Here is an 18,764-nt window from a genome sequence, read left to right as displayed (position 1 = left end):
ACCTACAGTGCATTGAAAACCGATTAATCCCGTAACAGGCCGTTTTTGTTCCATTTTGGTTTTTTCTGGTCTGTAAGTCAATTCTCAGGCTGCAAGTCAAACCTAAATTTTGTGGCCAGAGAAGTCTGTAACTCAAAAAGTCTGTAAGTCAAGCCGTCTGTAAGTCAAGGGTCCACTGTAAATTTTACTTTGTGAACAGTCTTGGGAAAACTTTGACTCAAATGGTGTTGGAGAAATATTTTGACTTAGCAAATAAGATTGGTTTCACCCCTGTGAAAACCCATGAGTCCCACCTTTCCCCCAGCACCTCTCTTCTCTTCTTCCATTTTTTTCTTCCTCTCTGTCCCTCTCCCTCCCCCAATTCACCCTGATGCTCATTGGCTTGTACCAGGATTATAAACCTAATAAGCCCAGTCACTCTCCCAGTGCTGTGTCTTTCTTCTTTCCTTACCCTCCAAATTATTTGTTTCCATGCTGATCTTTTTCTGCCTACACTCCACTACTCAGCTCAGTATTCAAGGAATATAAATGTAGGTTCTTCCATCTTTAGCTTAAATGATTCTCCACTGAGCTTGGGCAGTTGAGATATTACTTATCCAGTTATTTAACTTGGGAAAATTGGGGGTATATGTGCCCAATGTCTATTTTTCTAGCTATTACCATTTCACTAAGAAGACTACAACTCTCAGAACTCCTAAGCCAGCATAGCTTGTTGAGAAGTAACCCATCCAGTTATGCTAATCTGGCAATCATTAGTAGTCATGTAAATTTTTTATATATCTTGCTCTGACAGTTTGGTTTAGTAAGAGAAATAAAATTCCCAGAACTACTTGAGCTTCAGGAGGTGTAACCCATCCATTTATTCAAGCTGGAACATCTTGACACAGTTGTGTTATGCCTTCAAACAGTAATGTAACTGGGTTAAAATTTAGTAGCTTTTTTAACATTTGTGTAAAAACCCACACTTACTCCCCCCCCCCCACTACATGAAGTATGATGGGAGTTGTAACTTTTAATGATGCAGAAACTCATTAATTTGCTGCCTTTTTCTCTGGAAGGTTGGTGGTGAGGTTATTAACTGCTATTGAAAAGCAAGGCTCTTCTTTCTCAGGCAAATTATTGAGTGACCGTTGGATGTAAATAGCACTTATTTGTTAGTGTAATCTTTCTTCATAATAAGCAATAATGGATGGCCCATGTGTTAGGGATGCTTTAGGTATGAATTTCCTGTCATGACAGTAACACGGACTAGATGTCTGTTGGAAAACAAATGCTTAAAATTTATCTTTACCAGTGTGCATTTTAATTTATGTTTAAGGGTATATTGGTTTGTAATTAGGAGAATAGTGAACCCTTATTGATCTCCTTTAGCTTTCTACTTGGCTCTGTAAGACTGTACGATTGTCTATCCAAGAAACTCTGTCTGGCATTTGTGCCACCAGCTTATGTCTCAATAGTTATCCTATCTGTAACATATCACCTGTACACAAAATACAAAAAAAGTATTTGGATAGATTCATGCATCAGATACCTATATTTATAGGTGTCAGTTTACAGAACTAACTCACACATCCCGTTAATAGCTGAAAAATTCTATTGTGACTCCAGTCTAACATAGTAAAATTCATTTGTGAGCCCTGGAAATGATAATATGACACACTCTCTATAACAGCAAGCCCTTCTACTAGAACAGCAACGCATTCACCAGTTGAGGAACTACCAGGCATCCATGGAAGCAGCAGGTATTCCAGTATCTTTTGGAGGGCATCGACCACTTTCTAGAGCCCAGTCATCACCTGCCTCTGCTAACTTTCCGATGTCCATACAGGAGCCACCCTGCAAGCCCCAGTTTACGACAGGTAGGTTGCAGGACTATTTTCACACTATTAAGCATCACAATATGTTCAGTTTGCTATAATGGCTTTGTCTTAGTCTACTGTGTTGCAGGCAACTGAATTGCATCTAATTCCACTAAATACTCATAACCAACAAACAGTTTAAATGTAAGACTAAATCATTGTTCAGTACAGTGGTGCCCCACTTGATGACGACCCTGTTAGACGACGAAATCCCAGTTGAAGGGAAGACAAAAGGAGGAGTAATTAGAGTTTGTATAATTCTGAACCATGTTTTCATATTACACCTAAACTGGACTGTACAGAATATTAGATACCATATATATACAGTGGAACCTCTACTTATGAACTTAATCTGTCCCAGAAAATGTTCATTAGTTGACACGTTTATAAAATTTCCCATAGGAATGCATTGAAAACTATTTGATCTGTTCTGGTTGTTTTTTGTTCTTATCTAGAGGCACTGTTCGCAATTAGAAGCATTAGTTCCCATAGGAACTAATGCAAAGCTGTTTAATCCGTCCTCTACCACTAGGGGGAGAATTTTTCTTCCTTTGACCTAAGATGAACTTAGGTTTTTAAAAAAAGGGCAGGAAAGGAGGGAGGGAGGAGGGAACACCTTCTAAACAGAACACCTTTATAAACAAGGAGCTTTTAAACAAAACCAAGCCAAGCCAAGCACCTTTTAGCTTAAAAAGGAGGGCGGGAGGGAGGGAAGGAACAATGGGGAAAAGAGGAAAGAAAGAAAGAAAGAAAGAAAGAAAGAAAGAAAGAAAGTCATAACTGGCGCACACAGACCCCTCAGACAAAGATTTGTGCTGTTAAACACAAAAAGAGAGAAAAGAGAGAAGACAAGGGGGGAGAATCTTCAGTCTACAGTAGACTCCATTTTAAAATTCCATTTTAAACTCCATTTTAAAGCCTGCCTGCATCAACAAGCACCACAGTTTTCTGATTTTAAAAGAGACAGATCTTGGACCCACATTTTAAACACACATTTTAAAACAAAATACAGGTCACAGTACACAAACCCTAGAAGCCACAGAATCCAGCAAGCATTATTCCAGCACAGAACTCCTCATCACAAAAAGAGAGTCTAAACTGCATTTTACAGCCTGCCTGCATCAACAGCCAGCACAGCCCCTCACGGTATATTTTCTGATTTTAAGAAAAAAAGACAGTGGAGTCTAAACTGCATTTTACAGCCTGCCTGCATAAACAACAAGCAACCATTATAACATCAAACAGATCCCCAAAGGAAAAAAAAGACTTTGGAGGCACATTTTAAACCCACACATTTTAAAACAACAGAGAGATCACTGTACACAAACCCTAGAAGCCATAGAATGCAAAAATAAATAAATTTTGCATTTTAAAATTATAGTCTAATTTTCACATTTAATTTTAATTTAATATTACACTCTACTTTTTACATTTTAAATCCACACTGCAAGACCCATCAGGGCACAGAAACATAACCCTACCCCCCACCAAGCTGCAAAAAACCCTGTACAGTAAATACTGTACAGTGTATGTGCTCACCCAGAACAGGCAGTCTCTCTGTTAAAAAAAGTCAAAAATCCAAAAAAAGCAAAAAAAAAAAAAAAAACCCCACCAACAGTCTGTACAGTATAGTACCAGGCAGTACCAGGCAGTTCTGAAGACTCTCTCCCTATCCACTCTCTTAACCGCTTGGACGAGCGATGTTGCAGACAAACCGCCTCTTCACTGGCCAACGGTCAACTGAAAGTTCAAATTTCACGCTTTCCTCGCCTCCCCTGCGTTTTTTTTCCGTTCGTATCTTGAAGCTCCATTCATAAGTAAAAGCAATATTTTGCGAACAGAGCTGTTCGTAAGTTGGATTGTTCATAGCTAGGGACGTTTGTAAGTAGAGGTTCCACTGTAGATTGGTTTTGAGCAAAGTACTACATAGTTGAGACATTTAATTTCAAAACCTACCCATAATTTTAAATTAAATCAATGAATATAATTTTTCAGCAGTTTATCTGTTTGCTTGCTTGCTAGCTGGCTTTATTTTGGTTATTTTTATTTGTTTTATTTATTGAATTTATACCCCACCCATCTAGACCGAAGTCTACTCTGTAAAAAATGTGTCGTACATATTTTATTTTGGCATGAAATGAAACTGAAGTTTTGTCTTTGTCATATATATGTAAAAATTTTGTAATTAATAGTAGGCTTATATATGTTCATAAATATGTCTCACAATGTCTAGTGGCATTTGCATCCAAGTAAGAATAAACTTGACAATGTGCAGGAATTATTAAGTAAGCATGGGATTGATGTCTTATGTTGTATCCTCTGATGCAGGCCTTGTATATGACACATTGATGCTAAAACATCAGTGTACCTGTGGAAACACAAACAGCCATCCTGAACACGCAGGAAGAATCCAGAGCATTTGGTCACGACTTCAGGAAACAGGTCTTCGTAGCAAGTGTGAGGTAATGGATGCCCTTTTAGAAGGAAGGGCAAAAAGCCTTGTTATATTGGGTGAATGGGGATTGCTGTATACAGTGGGGTAATGTCATAAAAATGGCAGAGATCTCTGGGTCTGTAATACTCCAAGCCTTCAAGGTTTAAAGGGTGTCAGGTGGATAACATTTTCCTGATTAAAACTAGCCCAGCACGGAGAAGGCTGAGCTGGAACTTTCTAATGTACTTAGTTTTTTTAAATGTTTATGGTATTTTTGTCTGAATATCCAAGTAGTGCACATTGACTCTATCACATAGCATTCCGTCAATTAATTTTATTGTATATGTAATCCAGGTTGGATTTTTTTGGAGGGTGGGGCAGGAATTGTAAATTGGGATTGCCACATTATGTGAATGTACTTTATATATTTATACGTTTGATGAATTTTCTGGATAGTGGTGTATCTGAGTTAATGCAGTCTTTACATGAACATGAATCAGAATTTCAGTCCAAGCACTGTTTGCATTTCAGAGAGAATCTGCCTATGGTCTGTATTAATTTGGAAGAAATAGTTCACAAAATAGAACAATTTCTGAGTACAGCAGTAGTGAATGTTTAGATCAGGGGTGTCCAACCTTTCACCTTCCCTAGGGCACATTAGAAGATGAAAATTTGGTTTGGGCCGCACATACATTTGGTTTGGGCCGCAAGGGGGGGAACCCTAGCCTTCCTCCGCAGCCCCACTCCAAGCGCACTTACCGGCAGCTGCGATCTTAGATAGCAGAGGCTGCCAGCTTCGACTCCGGCAGCTTTATGGGGCGGTGGAGTGCAATCAATGCAGCCCCCCCGTCCCCTCCCCTCCCACTCCTTCCTTCCTTCCCTCTCTCCCCCTATACTGTTGTGACATGCCCCGGCCACATTCTGTCCGCAAGCGCTGGCAGTGTAACTTGAAACTTTGGAATTTCTTTAAAAGTAAAAAATTGCACTAGGCCGCATTATGAGCTGACCTCGGCCGCAGGTTGGACAAGCCTGGTTTAGATGCTCTATGGTCTTTCAGCATGAAGAGGTACCCAAAGGGCTCTATAGTACACTCACACATCACATTAAGGCATGATTTGTGTCACCATGTCAAAGTTAAAATTTGTGCAGCAGGCAATCCAGAAAGCCGTAGTTTGTCTCCAGTGTTTTGATTTGTGTCTAGTTGTAGTTTGTTTCTCACCCATCCCTTTTGCCTCTCCTGTTCTGGAAGTGCCTGTTACATACAGCTATGACATCACCTGCCCGTCACTGCTGAAGCTGTGTGTCATCTACCAATGGCATGACGGAGGGTGGGACATAAGGGGTGGAGCTGTTGTATATAAGGGGAGTGAATGGTGTGAGGGCTTTGAGATAGGGCTTTGAGATAGGGACGGTTAGGGCTTGGAGATACTGAGAGATAAGAACTGTGATACATTGAGAGAGTCTGTGAGAGTGGGTGTGTGATAGTTATAATATTATAGTGATTAACGTATTACTTATATTCAAGTGATTTACCATTCCTTTTGTTTGTACACAATAAACCTAAGTTTTTATTTTGAAATCATACTTTGGCCTGAAGCTTTATTTGAGAGAATGGTTGGTGGCAGTGGAAACGAAGAGTGATTGAGTGTGACGTAACAGCCCCTTTGTGAGGTATAAGGTGGCTGTTACAATAAAATTGGTGTCCAGCAGCGGGATATGAGTATTCCAGTAAAACCTTGGCAAAATTGTGCCCAGAGCAAGGGTCTTCAGTTAGGGTCATCTGAAGTGGAGAGCATGGGTCACCTTCTAGGGCTTGGCTCAAGGGGAGGAAAGCCTAGTAGAGGGGCGCTGAAGCTTCAGAGTGAAAAACAGACAGGGGAGCTCTGTGGAGTCCATTTTGTGTGGGGAGAGTGGCCCAAAGCAAAGGCTGTGGTGTTTTGGCCAGCATGTCCTGAGTTTAGGGAAACTCTGAGGGGACATAGCGAAGGCCAAGGGCAGCAAAGCTGAGGGATCTCCGTTTGTACAGCTAAACCTAGGTCAAGGTAGCTGTGTGAATTCAAGATTGGTGCCAGAGGCAGAATAATTAAACTGTGTTTGGCAAGAGGCCCAGCTTAAGGGGCAGAAGCATAGTTACAATTGCTAGCTGATGGTGCTGGAGAAGGCTACAACTTTATAACACAGACCAATAGCACAGGAAAAAAGTGACTTTAAACCAAGGCTTGAAAGTTGATATAAGAGCCTTTGGTGAAATAAAATGCTCTTAACCCGAAGTAGAAAAGATGAACTAAGACCATCTGAAATGGCAGCTAGTTCAGATGAAGAGATTAGTGGGGGAGGGGAAAGATTTTCCTCAGCTCAAGAGAAAAGGTCCTCTAGAGAAGATTTAACAGACCTCAGAAAATTTGTGTTAGCACAAGCACATGAATACAGAATGAAACAGCTAGAGATGGAGGAAAAAAGGAGACAGCTAGAATTAGAAAAGGAGGAAAGAATGAGACAGAGAGAACGAGGTAGAGAAAGAGAGGATGGCTTTTGAAATCAAGAGAGTGGAATTAATGAACCAGAACAATAACAATAATAGAAATTCCAATTCTGAAGACGGGCAGTTGTCAAAAGCAGATCTAAAGAAATTCCCTACTTTCAAACAGGGAGACTGTCCAGAAGCATTTTTAACTCTTTTTGAAAGAGCGTGTGCTGATTTTTCAATCAGACAGTCAGACAAAATGATTATTCTGAGAGCTCTAATTAGTGGAAGCCTCGCTGAGGTTTACGCTGAGATGCCTATTGAAAAGATTAAAGATTATTCTGAATTTAAAAAGTTGGTGTTTGCCAGGTATGGCATCAATGCAGAACATCTGAGGCAAAAGTTCAGAACACTAACAGAAACCTGATGAGTCTTACTCACAGTTAGGGGCCAATTTGGCTAAATATGTAGATAAATGGTTGGCGCAGGAGAAAGTGGAGACAATTCAGCAATTGAAAAACATTATAGGATTGGAACAGTTTTATTCCCTTCTACATGGTGAAATTAAATATTTAGTCAAAGACAAGAAACCTCTAGATTTGAAACAGGCAGGGGAAATTGCAGATTTCATCTCACAAATCAGAAAACCTATGTATTCTGAGGGAAAGAGTATGAGAAAAACATGGGAGGACTACAATAGATATCCCAAGGGACAAGTTAAAAGCCAGCAAAAAGGAGCGGCCATTTTGTGGGAAAGCCTTCAGAACAGGGCCAAGCCAGAAGCCAGATTTTGGAGGGAAAAGGAAAAGGGGCTGGAAAGGGTCCATGGACTGATAGAATTTGCTTCATCTGCCATGAAAAAGGCCATATTGCGTCCCAATGTTATAAAGCAAAAGAAAATAAAGAAATTTTACCTCAGAAAATGAATTTAAACAAGACTAAATCTGTTTACTGTATTCAGAGGGGACAGATAACTCCACCAAGGGAGGAGGAGTCTGTTGTCATAGCAACGCCAATAGAGGTCTCTACAACAGATGAGTTTAATGAAGATAATATTCCTGTGGCTGAAATAAGACATTGTCTACTTATAAGAACTGATCCCCAATTATTTGAAGCAGCTGGTGATAATATAGGAATTTTAGAACAACTACAGTGGTGCCTCGCATAGCGAGGTTAATTCGTTCCGGATTAACCTTCGCTATAGCAAAAAATCGCTGAACGGGACAGGGAAAGCCATTGGAATGCATTAAACATCGTTTAATGCGTTCCAAAAGGCTCCTTTACTCACCGTTCAGCGAGGTTTCCTATGGCCGGCAGCCATTTTCGCACCCTCGTTAAGCGAGGGGAGGGCGCGAAAACGCTGCGCGCGGCCATTACGGAGCTTCCGGCGGCCATTTTGTCCACCGAACAGCTGATCGTCGGGGCTTCGCTTTGCGAAGATCGGCAAGCGGTCGCATTAGCGATCCAAAAAAACGGATCGCTATGCGATTTCGTCGTTATACGGTGCGCTCGTTAAGCGAGGCACCACTGTATTTAGCATTAAGAGACACGTGCTCTCAGGTTACACTGTGTCACCCTGATATCATACCACAAAATCACATTATACCAAATGAAAGTATGACAATTAAAGGAATAGGGGAAGAAATAGTTGTTTTGCCTGTAGCAGAAGTGTTAGTTCGTTATAAGGGCTGGCAAGGAAATTGGCGTGTAGGAATTTCCTCGCAAATGCCTTTAGCTGTACATATTGGGACAGACCTCTCTGAGCATGTTAAGAGAGTGTTAGTTCTTACACGTTCACAACAAGACCAAACAGAGGCAGCTGAAAAAGTTACTGACTTTCAGGAGGGAGAAAATGAAAATATACAAGTTGAGGCATTTTCACTTGAATTACCCCAAAGCAGTATATTTTCCCAGGAGCAGCAAGCAGATCCCACTTTAAAATGTTGTTTTGAGAAAGTGTCAAGCCTGGAATTATCCCCTGAATCCCCTGAAAGGTTCCTTATTAAGCAGGGTTTACTGTATAGAGAAACACTGATGAACATTTCAAAAGGGGGACATGAGATTCAAAGCCAGTTGGTAGTTCCTGATAAATATCGCCAAATTATTTTAGAAAGGGGACATTCTGATATATTTGCTGCACATTTAGGGATAAATAAGACCAAGCAGAGAATAACTCAAAACTTCTATTGGCCAGAAATAGGAAAACAAATTAAAAATTTCTGTCAGAGATGTGATGTGTGCCAGAGACAGGGTAATAACCGTGACAGGACTAAGGCTAAGCTGTGTCCATTACCCGTAATCTCTACACCTTTCAAATGCATTGGCATGGACATTATAGGACCGTTGCCTAAGGTCACAAAAAGGGGAAACAGATTTATTCTCACCATTGTTGACCATGCCACAAGATACCCTGAGGCGATTCCTTTGAATAACATTGAGACCCATACAGTGGCTGATGCACTTTTAAGCTATATGAGTAGAATGGGTTTTGCTTCAGAGATTATAACTGATTTAGGACCATTGTTTACTTCCAAACTTATGAAGAGACTATGGCAGATTTGTGGTATTAAACATTTAGAAACTTCCCCAGATCATCCACAGAGTAATGGGTTAACAGAAAAATTTAATGGAACCCTTATGAGAATGATTAAAGCCTATTTAGCAGAAAACCCAAATAACTGGGACCAGAAATTGCAATTATTGCTATATGCCTACAGATCAGTCCCACAAGAAAGTACCGGGTTCAGTCCTTTTGAACTGCTATTCGGGAGAAAAGTGAAAGGACCACTTGATTTGATTAAGCAAAATTGGGAACAGATTGTAGAAGAAGATCCTTAAAATGTAGTCTCATACATAGACACATTAATGAACAACCTCAAAAGAAATTTAGAGTTGGCTGCTGAAAACCTGCAAGCCCAGAAAATTAAACAAAAAGTTTGGTATGATAAAAAGGCTAGGGAACGACAGTTTAACCCTGGAGATGAGGTGCTGATGTTGAGGCCCATCAAGGGGAGCAAACTACAATCGAACTGGGCAGGACCTTATAGGATCATTTCCAAAATGAGTGATCTTAATTACATTATTGAAGGAGATGAATACCTAGGCAGGAGGGTAGTTCATGTAAATGCCATCAAGCCATATTATAGAGAGGAAAAGAGAGTGCTTTTTGCAATGAAAGCAGCTGATAAAGAAGAACATGATTTGCCATACTGGGAAGGAAGGGATGAAATAAAGTTCAACCCAGAGGAGTTGAAGATCAGCCCTGCACTCACCCTAGATCAGCAGAGGGAACTAAAGATGTTGGTTACTAAGTATCAACAGGTCTTCTCAAGCAAGCCTGGTTTAGCCAAGGGAGTGATGCATAGAATAGATACTGGAAATGCACCCCCGCAGGCAGTAACCCCATACAGAGGAACCGGACCTTATGTGAACAAGGTGCGCAAGGAGCTAGATGGGATGCTAAAAGAAAATGTTATTGTGTCATCGTCTAGCCCTTGGTCAGCTCCAATAGTTTTGGTCGACAAACCAGATGGAAGCATTAGGTTCTGTGTGGATTACAGAAAATTAAATCTAGTAACCAAACCAGATGCTTACCCATGCCCAGACTTGACAACCTGATTGAAACCATTGGGGGTTATCAATACATTTCCTGTTTAGACTTGACTAAAGGGTTTTGGCAAGTGCGGATAGACCCTAGAGATCAAGAAAAGACTGCTTTTTTTAGCCCTTTCGGCTTATTCGAGTTTCGTGTCCTCAGTTTTGGCCTTAGGAATTCCCCAGCTACATTCCAAAGGCTGATGGACAAAACTCTGCAAGGGCTCAGTGCATTTACAGTTGCCTACATTGACGATATAGGGATCTTTAGCAACACCTGGCAGGATCACATGTGTCACCTAGAGTTGGTACTGCAGTGGTTGAAAGCAGTGGGGTTAACAGTAAAAGCAAATAAATGTCAGCTGGGTAGCCCCGAGATGAAATATTTGGGTCATATGGTAGGGGGAGGTGTAATCAAACCCCTAGAAGAAAAGGTAGAGGCAATACGTAATTGGCCTAGACCCAATACCAAGAAAAAAAATTAGATCCTTTTTTGGTTTAGTGGGATACTATAGAAAATTTATCCCCAGGTTCAGCGAAATTGCAGCACCATTGATCGAGCTGACGAGGAAAAGGAGTGATGACTGCATCCCATGGTCCAGTGACTGCGAGGAGGTGTTCGGGAAGCTGAAGGAGGTGTTAACCAACCACCCTGTGTTGCGTGCTCCATACTTCGATAGAGAGTTCATCATATACACCGATGCATCCAACGCCGGGGTAGGAGCCGTGCTGTGCCAGTGTGATGACAACGGAGACCAGCATCCTGTGTCCTACCTGAGCAAGAAACTTCAGAAAGGCGAGAAACACCTGTCGACCATTGAGAAAGAATGTTGGACCATTGTGTACGCAGTCCAGAAATTAAAACCTTACATCTGGGGGACACACTTCGTTCTGTGTACAGACCACTCACCTCTGATGTGGTTAAAGACTATGAAAGCCCAAAACAGCAAGCTAATGAGGTGGGCTTTAATTTTACAGGACTATGACTTCGAGGTTAAGGTGGTCAAAGGGACTATGAACTGTGTTGCTGACACCTTATCCCGAAGACCAGATGAAAAAAATTGGGCTCTTGAAATTAATAACTGTGTTTAATAAGTTATGAAAATATGTGGTTATTGGAATATTGTTCTGTATATATATATATATGCAATTGATTATATAAGTGTAAGTATATTTTGAATTATATATTTATGTAAGAATGTGCCTAATATATTAATGGTAAGTGTTGAAATGTGGGGAAAATGTAATGTTTGATTTTGTTTCCAGTTGTTTTGGGTGAAAAGCACCTTAGCTTTCCCCCACAAAACAACTTTTAAAGGGGGGGAGGTATTGTTACATACAGCTATGACATCACCTGCCCGTCACTGCTGAAGCTGTGTGTCATCTACCAATGGCGTGACGGAGGGTGGGACATAAGGGGTGGAGCTGTTGTATATAAGGGGAGTGAATGGTGTGAGGGCTTCGAGATAGGGCTTTGAGATAGGGACGGTTAGGGCTTGGAGATACTGAGAGATAAGAACTGTGATACATTGAGAGTCTGTGAGAGTGGGTGTGTGATAGTTATAATATTATAGTGATTAAAGTATTATTTATATTCAAGTGATTTACCATTCCTTTTGTTTGTATACAATAAACCTAAGTTTTTATTTTGAAATCATACTTTGGCCTGAAGCTTCATTTGAGGGAATGGTTGGTGGCAGTGGAAACGAAGAGTGATTGAGTGTGACGTAACGGCCCCTTTGTGAGGTATCAGGTGGCTGTTACAGTGCCCCGCTTGCTGCAGCCGATGCTACTTCCCCCAACTCATTTGTCCTCTGTAGCCTGATGTGGCATTGTTGGTTTTATAGTCCATTGAATCTGTGGAGATTTGGTGAGTCAACTCCTCTGTGAGCCTACTTTAGTTGTGACTTACTATGTTAAGCAGCAGGACTTCAGCCACTGAGTCAAACAAGTGCTATTTCATTTGAAGTTTATTATTTGTTAAATCCATCTTTTTAAGGTTGTTGTAACATAATCAGTTGTACTGAGCCAGTTGAACTAGTTAAGAGAATAATTACTGTATGCTTTTTATTATTGTTAAAATACATTCTTTCCATTAAGTTCAGAATCCAAAATAGGAAAAACATAGTCTCATAATTATTTGTGATTCTTTATTGTAAGAAATAATTATTTAAAATTTCATCATGAAATATCAATTTTGTCAAATCCCAAGATCAATTTTTGGAAAATAAATATGTGTATAACTTCTGTTAGTCCACCTCTCTCCTTACTTCTTGTATTAAATTAATGTAAATGCAATTTCAGTTCTTTCTTCTTTCTTTCCTTCTTTGCAGTGTATACGTGGAAGGAAAGCGACTCTAGAAGAGCTACAGACTGTTCATTCAGAAGCGCACACATTGCTTTATGGTACCAATCCTCTGAACAGACAAAAATTGGACAGCAAGAAACTGTTAGGTATAGAATGGAATTTAGTGTTTTCTACATCTTTGCATATTAGTCTGTGCAGCTTGACAGTAGTAATTTGTGGATAGCTATGTATATAAGAATTGGTGTTGAAGTAATTTTTATGAACTGGGTTCCACTTCAGTGTTATGTGAGTTTTCTGTATGTTCCAGTCCACATAAACTACCATAATAGCATGCTACCTGATAAAGGTTTGTGCATGCACAGAAATACAATCGCAAGCCCTTGTAGCTTCACTGTGTGTATTGGTTCACCATCATTTGCAAAGGTCTGCTTTGGGGAAATTAAACTAGTAAATAGCATCTATGTTTTTGCTGGGAAATTAGTTGTATGTCAAGTCATAATTAGATGTTCCATGGTGCTCAACACACATTTCTTTAATGAGGTTTGTTAATATACAAAATGTATATTTGCAACATTGTAAAAACCAAACCGAAGCAAGACATATATAGATATACAGAATCAACTTATCCTCATAACACATTATTAAGTCCTTGACCATTGAGGAATGGTTGTGACTTAGTTGTAGAGCATGTGCTTTACATTAAGAAAGGTCCAAATCTGAGACTCCCCAGAGCTCCAGCCAGAGAAGAAGAAATACTACCTGAAACCCTGGATAATTGTTAGCTGTTGTGAACAATACATAACTAATACTCTGGCTGGGTGTAAGGCAACTTTTTATATTCTTGACCAGATAAAATAACTTATCTTAGCGTGTCTATACTAGACCCATAAATAGGGCTGAATCACACTTTCCACTGGTGATTGTTACAGAACATTCATCCTTTCTTCTTCATGTGGCATCCTTCCATTCAGACCTTTCCAGATGATTTCCCAGCCCTCCAAAGCAAGTTCTGGGGCCACCCAGGGGGGCTCAGTGGAGAACCCACCCACCCCCATTCTGATGAATTCTGCTATTCCTCTGGCAGAAATACAGAACTGGGCACGACTCATAATTTAAAGCATTTTTATATGTAAGTAAAATTAGACACAACTATGCATTAAATCAGTTTTATGGCTCTGGAAATTTGGCTTAACATTTGAAAATGCATGGTTTAAAGCTGATACAGTATTGGATGTGATATTGGAGAATCTTACACAACCCAAATCTATGTATATGCAAAGCTTAAGGAAGTTACATTTAAAAACTAAATATTTTCAGTTAGAATGCTAATCCCACAATAATCTGTTACCTATTAGAGAGGTTTTTAAAAGTAACATCTTGCTTGCTTATTTCTCAGAGATAAAACAATTGTCTTTTAGTTACTTTGGGAGGAAAATGCAGGTGCTAAAAGCATCACACTTTCCCTATGTGCATTGTATTATTGCCTGACTACCCATGACAAAGCATGAGGAAGCAGCATGAGGCATAGTAGAAGCCAGCATTTGAACTAAGATACATTCATCTTCCATCATTTAGTGACATTATAACATTATATACAAAAAAATAATAATAAAACCTTTATTGGCATATAAAATAAACATAACCAAACTAGTTTGTTAACGAACTAACAAACTTCATATAAACTATAAAAGTGATCTTAAAATGTGAGTTATACCACACACACAAAAAATGAAATTATAGCTGAAGTTACATTTGTAATGTGATGTAATTATACCTTTCATCGCAAGAAAGATCACTTGCAAATTTCTTACTTGCAACTAGTTAACTCCAGTTTCTTTGTATCTGTACTTGGAACAAAGCCTTTTCAGTTGGAGTACATCATTAATCAATTAGATATTTTACAAGACTGAAATATAATTAATACCCAACAGCACAGTTTAAGAACAATTGGTCTTCTCATATTGACATCATTAGATTTTTTTTTACTGGTGACACATTTGGCTAGGAAGTTTAGCTTGTTTGTGCTTCTGTGTGTTAGACATTTAATGAATAAGCGTAATGAACATGTCGAAAAAGTTGTATTCTGTGATTTCAATAAAAGATAGATTTTTTAAAGAATAACTTGACATGTCAAAAGTTAATTGGTAATAGATGAAAAGGTTTTTTGTGTTTTGCGTAATTATTATTGCAACAGATTTGGGAAAGCATTAATATGTTTTTCTCAATATTCCTCCCACAAAATACAAAATTTCTGTTTCAGGTGCAAAAAGATAAAAACATTAGTAAATGACAAATAATGGTAGCCAACCAACTAATTATTCATCTGTTTTCTTCTCATTGTCATATATCTTGACATTGTGCCAAGTGGTAGTTCAGGAACAGAGCAACCAGGTCTTATCAGAATAGAAATTATAATCTTGGAAGGCATGCACCTTGTAGCTCCTAGTAGTAATTTCTGCATCTTTTTTTGTAGATAAGCAGCTTTTCCTGCCATGTGTGCTGTGATTTTTATATATTTGCCTGTATATTGGTTAATAATGCGGCATTCTCAGTCAGATAGAGGACCACTTCAAATATGAGTGTACTATGCTTGTTATGGAAAAACAGCTGCTGACACTCATACCTATGGGTCTAATTATGCCTGCACAGAATGTTCTAGAATCTTCCATTGCTGAGCCTTGCATTTTGATGGGAGCCCCATTCACTCAAATGAGCATGTCCAGACATTTTTCTCTTTTTTTACCTTAGCCTTTTTGTTCACCACTGAAGCAGCCACATCTTTGAGTTGCTCCATCCTTCTCATCTTCTCAATGCTAAACCTTTTTATATCTGAATGTAAATAGCTTACTACACTTTTGTTCTTCTTTTTAATGACCTTTTTGTTCTCCTGTGTATATATTAAAACAGGATTAACAAATAACAAGATTAACAATAGTAGTTAGCCTTGTTGTTCCTATCCTATTGGTTTCATGGCCCCCAAATCCCTCTTCAAAAAGTATATGGCTTGCAGAGCTAAGATACCTGTCTCTGACAGACACTCTGTGTCTTAAGTGCTTGAGTGAACTCCATTACACTCACACATGCAGACAGTGCCTGGTATTTACCCTACCTCCAAGGTAGGAAAAATAGGGAGGCTACATATGAGCATTAATTTGGGACAAGGCAATATTCTCTTCAGATTTGTTCAAGAAGACTTAACCTTCCAATCCTTAGACTGTAGGAATCTCAAAACAATCTTCTGAACGTACTATTGAGATATCAGTTTTGATGACCTCACCATCATCAGTTTTTAGTCCTATACCTCTAGTTTCAGCACCATCAATATTGACAACAGCACAACCATTACTTAAAATATCTATCTCAGTACCAAGCAGTAAAAAAAGATCAGTGCAATGCATTGCCACCATTCCTATTCATCAGACTCCAAAAAAGAAGTAAAAAATGAGAATTCCTAATGATCCATCTTTTAAACTACCATGTATTTCTATACTGATCCCTGAGGGTTCACCTACAAATCTTCTGAAATTACAGAACCTGAAGGAAAGTAGCAGTTGTCACATTTGATTAAGGAAGCATACATATCCAATTTGTATACCTTGCTTCAAGGTGCCACTGCCATGGATGTTGGAAGCTTCCTAAGATACAGAGTTTCTAATTCTGAAGAGGTTCTTGGGAAATTTCTAGTAGCTGCAGTGTCCCCTAACTAAGGGAATTCTATGTACTAGACATTGGACAGTTCCCTCAAGACTGGATTGGTATCAGTCCCAATCTCATTTGAGAGATTGTGTTCCAGACTCCTACTGTTCTTTGACTGTTATGTGCTGTCAAGTCAGAAATGACTATAGCAATCCCTATTAAGGTTTTAGAAGATTAGTCTGCATTATTGACTACAGCAAAGCCTTTGACTTTACTGATCATGAAAAACTGCCAGCACTTGATTATGCCTATGCGTAACTTGTATTATGGATAATAAGCTGCCGTTAGTACAGAATATGAAGAGACAGAATGTTTTCCTATAGGCAAAGATACTGGACAAGGATGCTTTTTATGCTCTTATCTTTTCAATCTGCATGCACAACATAGTGTATGGAAAGCTAGACTAGATTCAGATGAAGGAGGAGTAAAAATTGGTGGAAGAAACATTAACAATTTACAATATGCAGATGACACTGCCTTAGAGGCAGAAAGCAGCAATGGCTTGAAATGACTTTTAGTGACACTGAAAGAAGACAGTTTCAAAGCAGAACTGCAGTTGAACATTAGGAAGACAAAAATCATGACTACAGAAGAACTACACAACTTTAATGTTGATAATGAAGAAATTTAAATACCTAAAGATTTTTTATGCCTTGTTCAACCATCAACAGAGACTCCATCCAAAAAATCAGACAAAGACTGAGACTCTGAAGGGCTGCATTGAAGGAATTAGAAAAAAAATAATTAAGTATAAGGATGTGTCACTGGAGATCAAGATCATCCACATTCTTGTATTCCTGAATATTGTGTATGGGTGTGAAAGCTGGATAGTGAAGAAAGCTGACAGGGGAAAAATATTCATTTGAATTGTGGTGCTGGAGAGCTTGGTGGAAAACCCTAGACTACCAGAAAGACAAACAAGTGGGTTCTAAGGAAAATTACACCTGGATTATCTCTGGAGGCAAAAATAATGAAGCTGAGACTGTCCTGTTTTGGTCACATCATAAGAAGGCAGAATTCTCTGGAAAAGGCAATAATGTTGGGAAAGTTTGAAGGCAGCTGGAAAAGAAGATGATCATGTACAAGATGGATTGGTTCCCTAAAGGAAACCACAGGCTTGAGTTTACAAGAGCTGAGCAGGGCTATTGATGACAGGAAATTTTTGGAGATCTCTCATTCATTTGGCCACTGTAAGCTGGGGGCACCTTAATGGCATGAAAGAATAACATTAGGCTATTCAAGGTAAGCGAAGTATTTATGGACCAGTTTTTTCAGTTCCACCCCCCAGCAAGTTTCCATGGTGGAACTGGGGACTGAACCTATGTCTGCTGAATCCCATTGATCTGTATCACTTTATTCCCATTGGGAGTATGTATATCACACTTGTTGGACAAGATGCTCTGGGGCTCCTTAATAACTTTGAAACCAGAAATCCATATACCATAATGAAGCACATCATGATACGGGGTGTCACATTGATAATCCATAGTACATAATCCATGGGCCTGTGAAGACTGGGACTCATATTGCACAAGGAAAATTTCTGTTTATTCCCCTGTACCAAAAATGACTCTCATACACTCAATTTTAGTTCTGTAAGCACTGATTCATTCAGTATTGAGCTTAGTTATACCATCTTTAGATGAGGCAAAAAATGATTCACCACTTCATTCCACTGCTGATAGTGACTCAGAGTGGTATGACTGATTCTTTCCCTGATTCTCCAGAATTAACTTCAGCTTCACCAGATGATCATATAGTTCAGCGGTCCCGTGGACCGGTTGGAGGTGCGGGCTCCCACGGGGGGGGGGGACCCCACGCTTGCAGGTGGGCATGTCACGCTTGTGGGTGGGCATGTCTCACTTGCAGAGCGGCATGTCGCGCTCATACATGCATGGGGGCAGAGATCCTTGTCCGCAGCCCAGTTCAAGAAAGCCCACGGACCGGCACCAGGCCGCAGACCGGGCGTTGGGTACCTCTGATATAGTTGATACTTCAGCCAATAAGGTCATTCAGTCCTTCTTGGATCAGATGTGGAGAATGGCTAAGTACTGGGCTTAGAGATATAAAAACCAATTGCAAAAACCTTCAGTCCCTTATGCAGGAATGTTTAGTTTATGTGTCTGTTCACACCACAATACCTAGACTACTATCCCTTTTTCAATTTATATATCAATCTTGGCAGAAACATTCATTTCAAACTACCATCAGAACTGGCTGCTTGTACAGAGCAGTAGAAAGGAATTCCAAGTTTTTGTTTAGATGCATTATACTTCATGGTCTCTGTGATTTACACCAGTAGGTTTCCCACACTTGCACAGACATCTCTGGAATTTTCCAGAGCTTTGGGGAAAAAATAACACACATGCTCCCACTGAGCATGCTCTCAACACCACTGCTTATCCTCAG

At 39.6% G+C, this 18,764-nt stretch overlaps 1 protein-coding gene across 9 annotated transcripts in view; it reads left to right on the top strand.

The window, feature by feature from the left end:
* Positions 1-18,764, top strand: part of HDAC4 (histone deacetylase 4) — a 303,006-nt gene that overhangs the window by 193,359 nt on the left and 90,883 nt on the right. For all 9 annotated transcript variants that reach the window (XM_072977471.2, XM_072977437.2, XM_078378962.1 and 6 more), the window contains 3 exons: positions 1,673-1,859; positions 4,188-4,321; positions 12,685-12,805. In XM_072977471.2, the coding sequence (XP_072833572.1) occupies positions 1,673-1,859; positions 4,188-4,321; positions 12,685-12,805 (442 nt within the window). The remainder of the gene's footprint in view (positions 1-1,672; positions 1,860-4,187; positions 4,322-12,684; positions 12,806-18,764) is intronic.

Source organism: Pogona vitticeps, chromosome 1 (genome assembly GCF_051106095.1).
Source record: "Pogona vitticeps strain Pit_001003342236 chromosome 1, PviZW2.1, whole genome shotgun sequence".
Taxonomy (NCBI): domain Eukaryota; kingdom Metazoa; phylum Chordata; class Lepidosauria; order Squamata; family Agamidae; genus Pogona; species Pogona vitticeps.
This window is presented reverse-complemented; position numbering and strand designations above follow the sequence as displayed.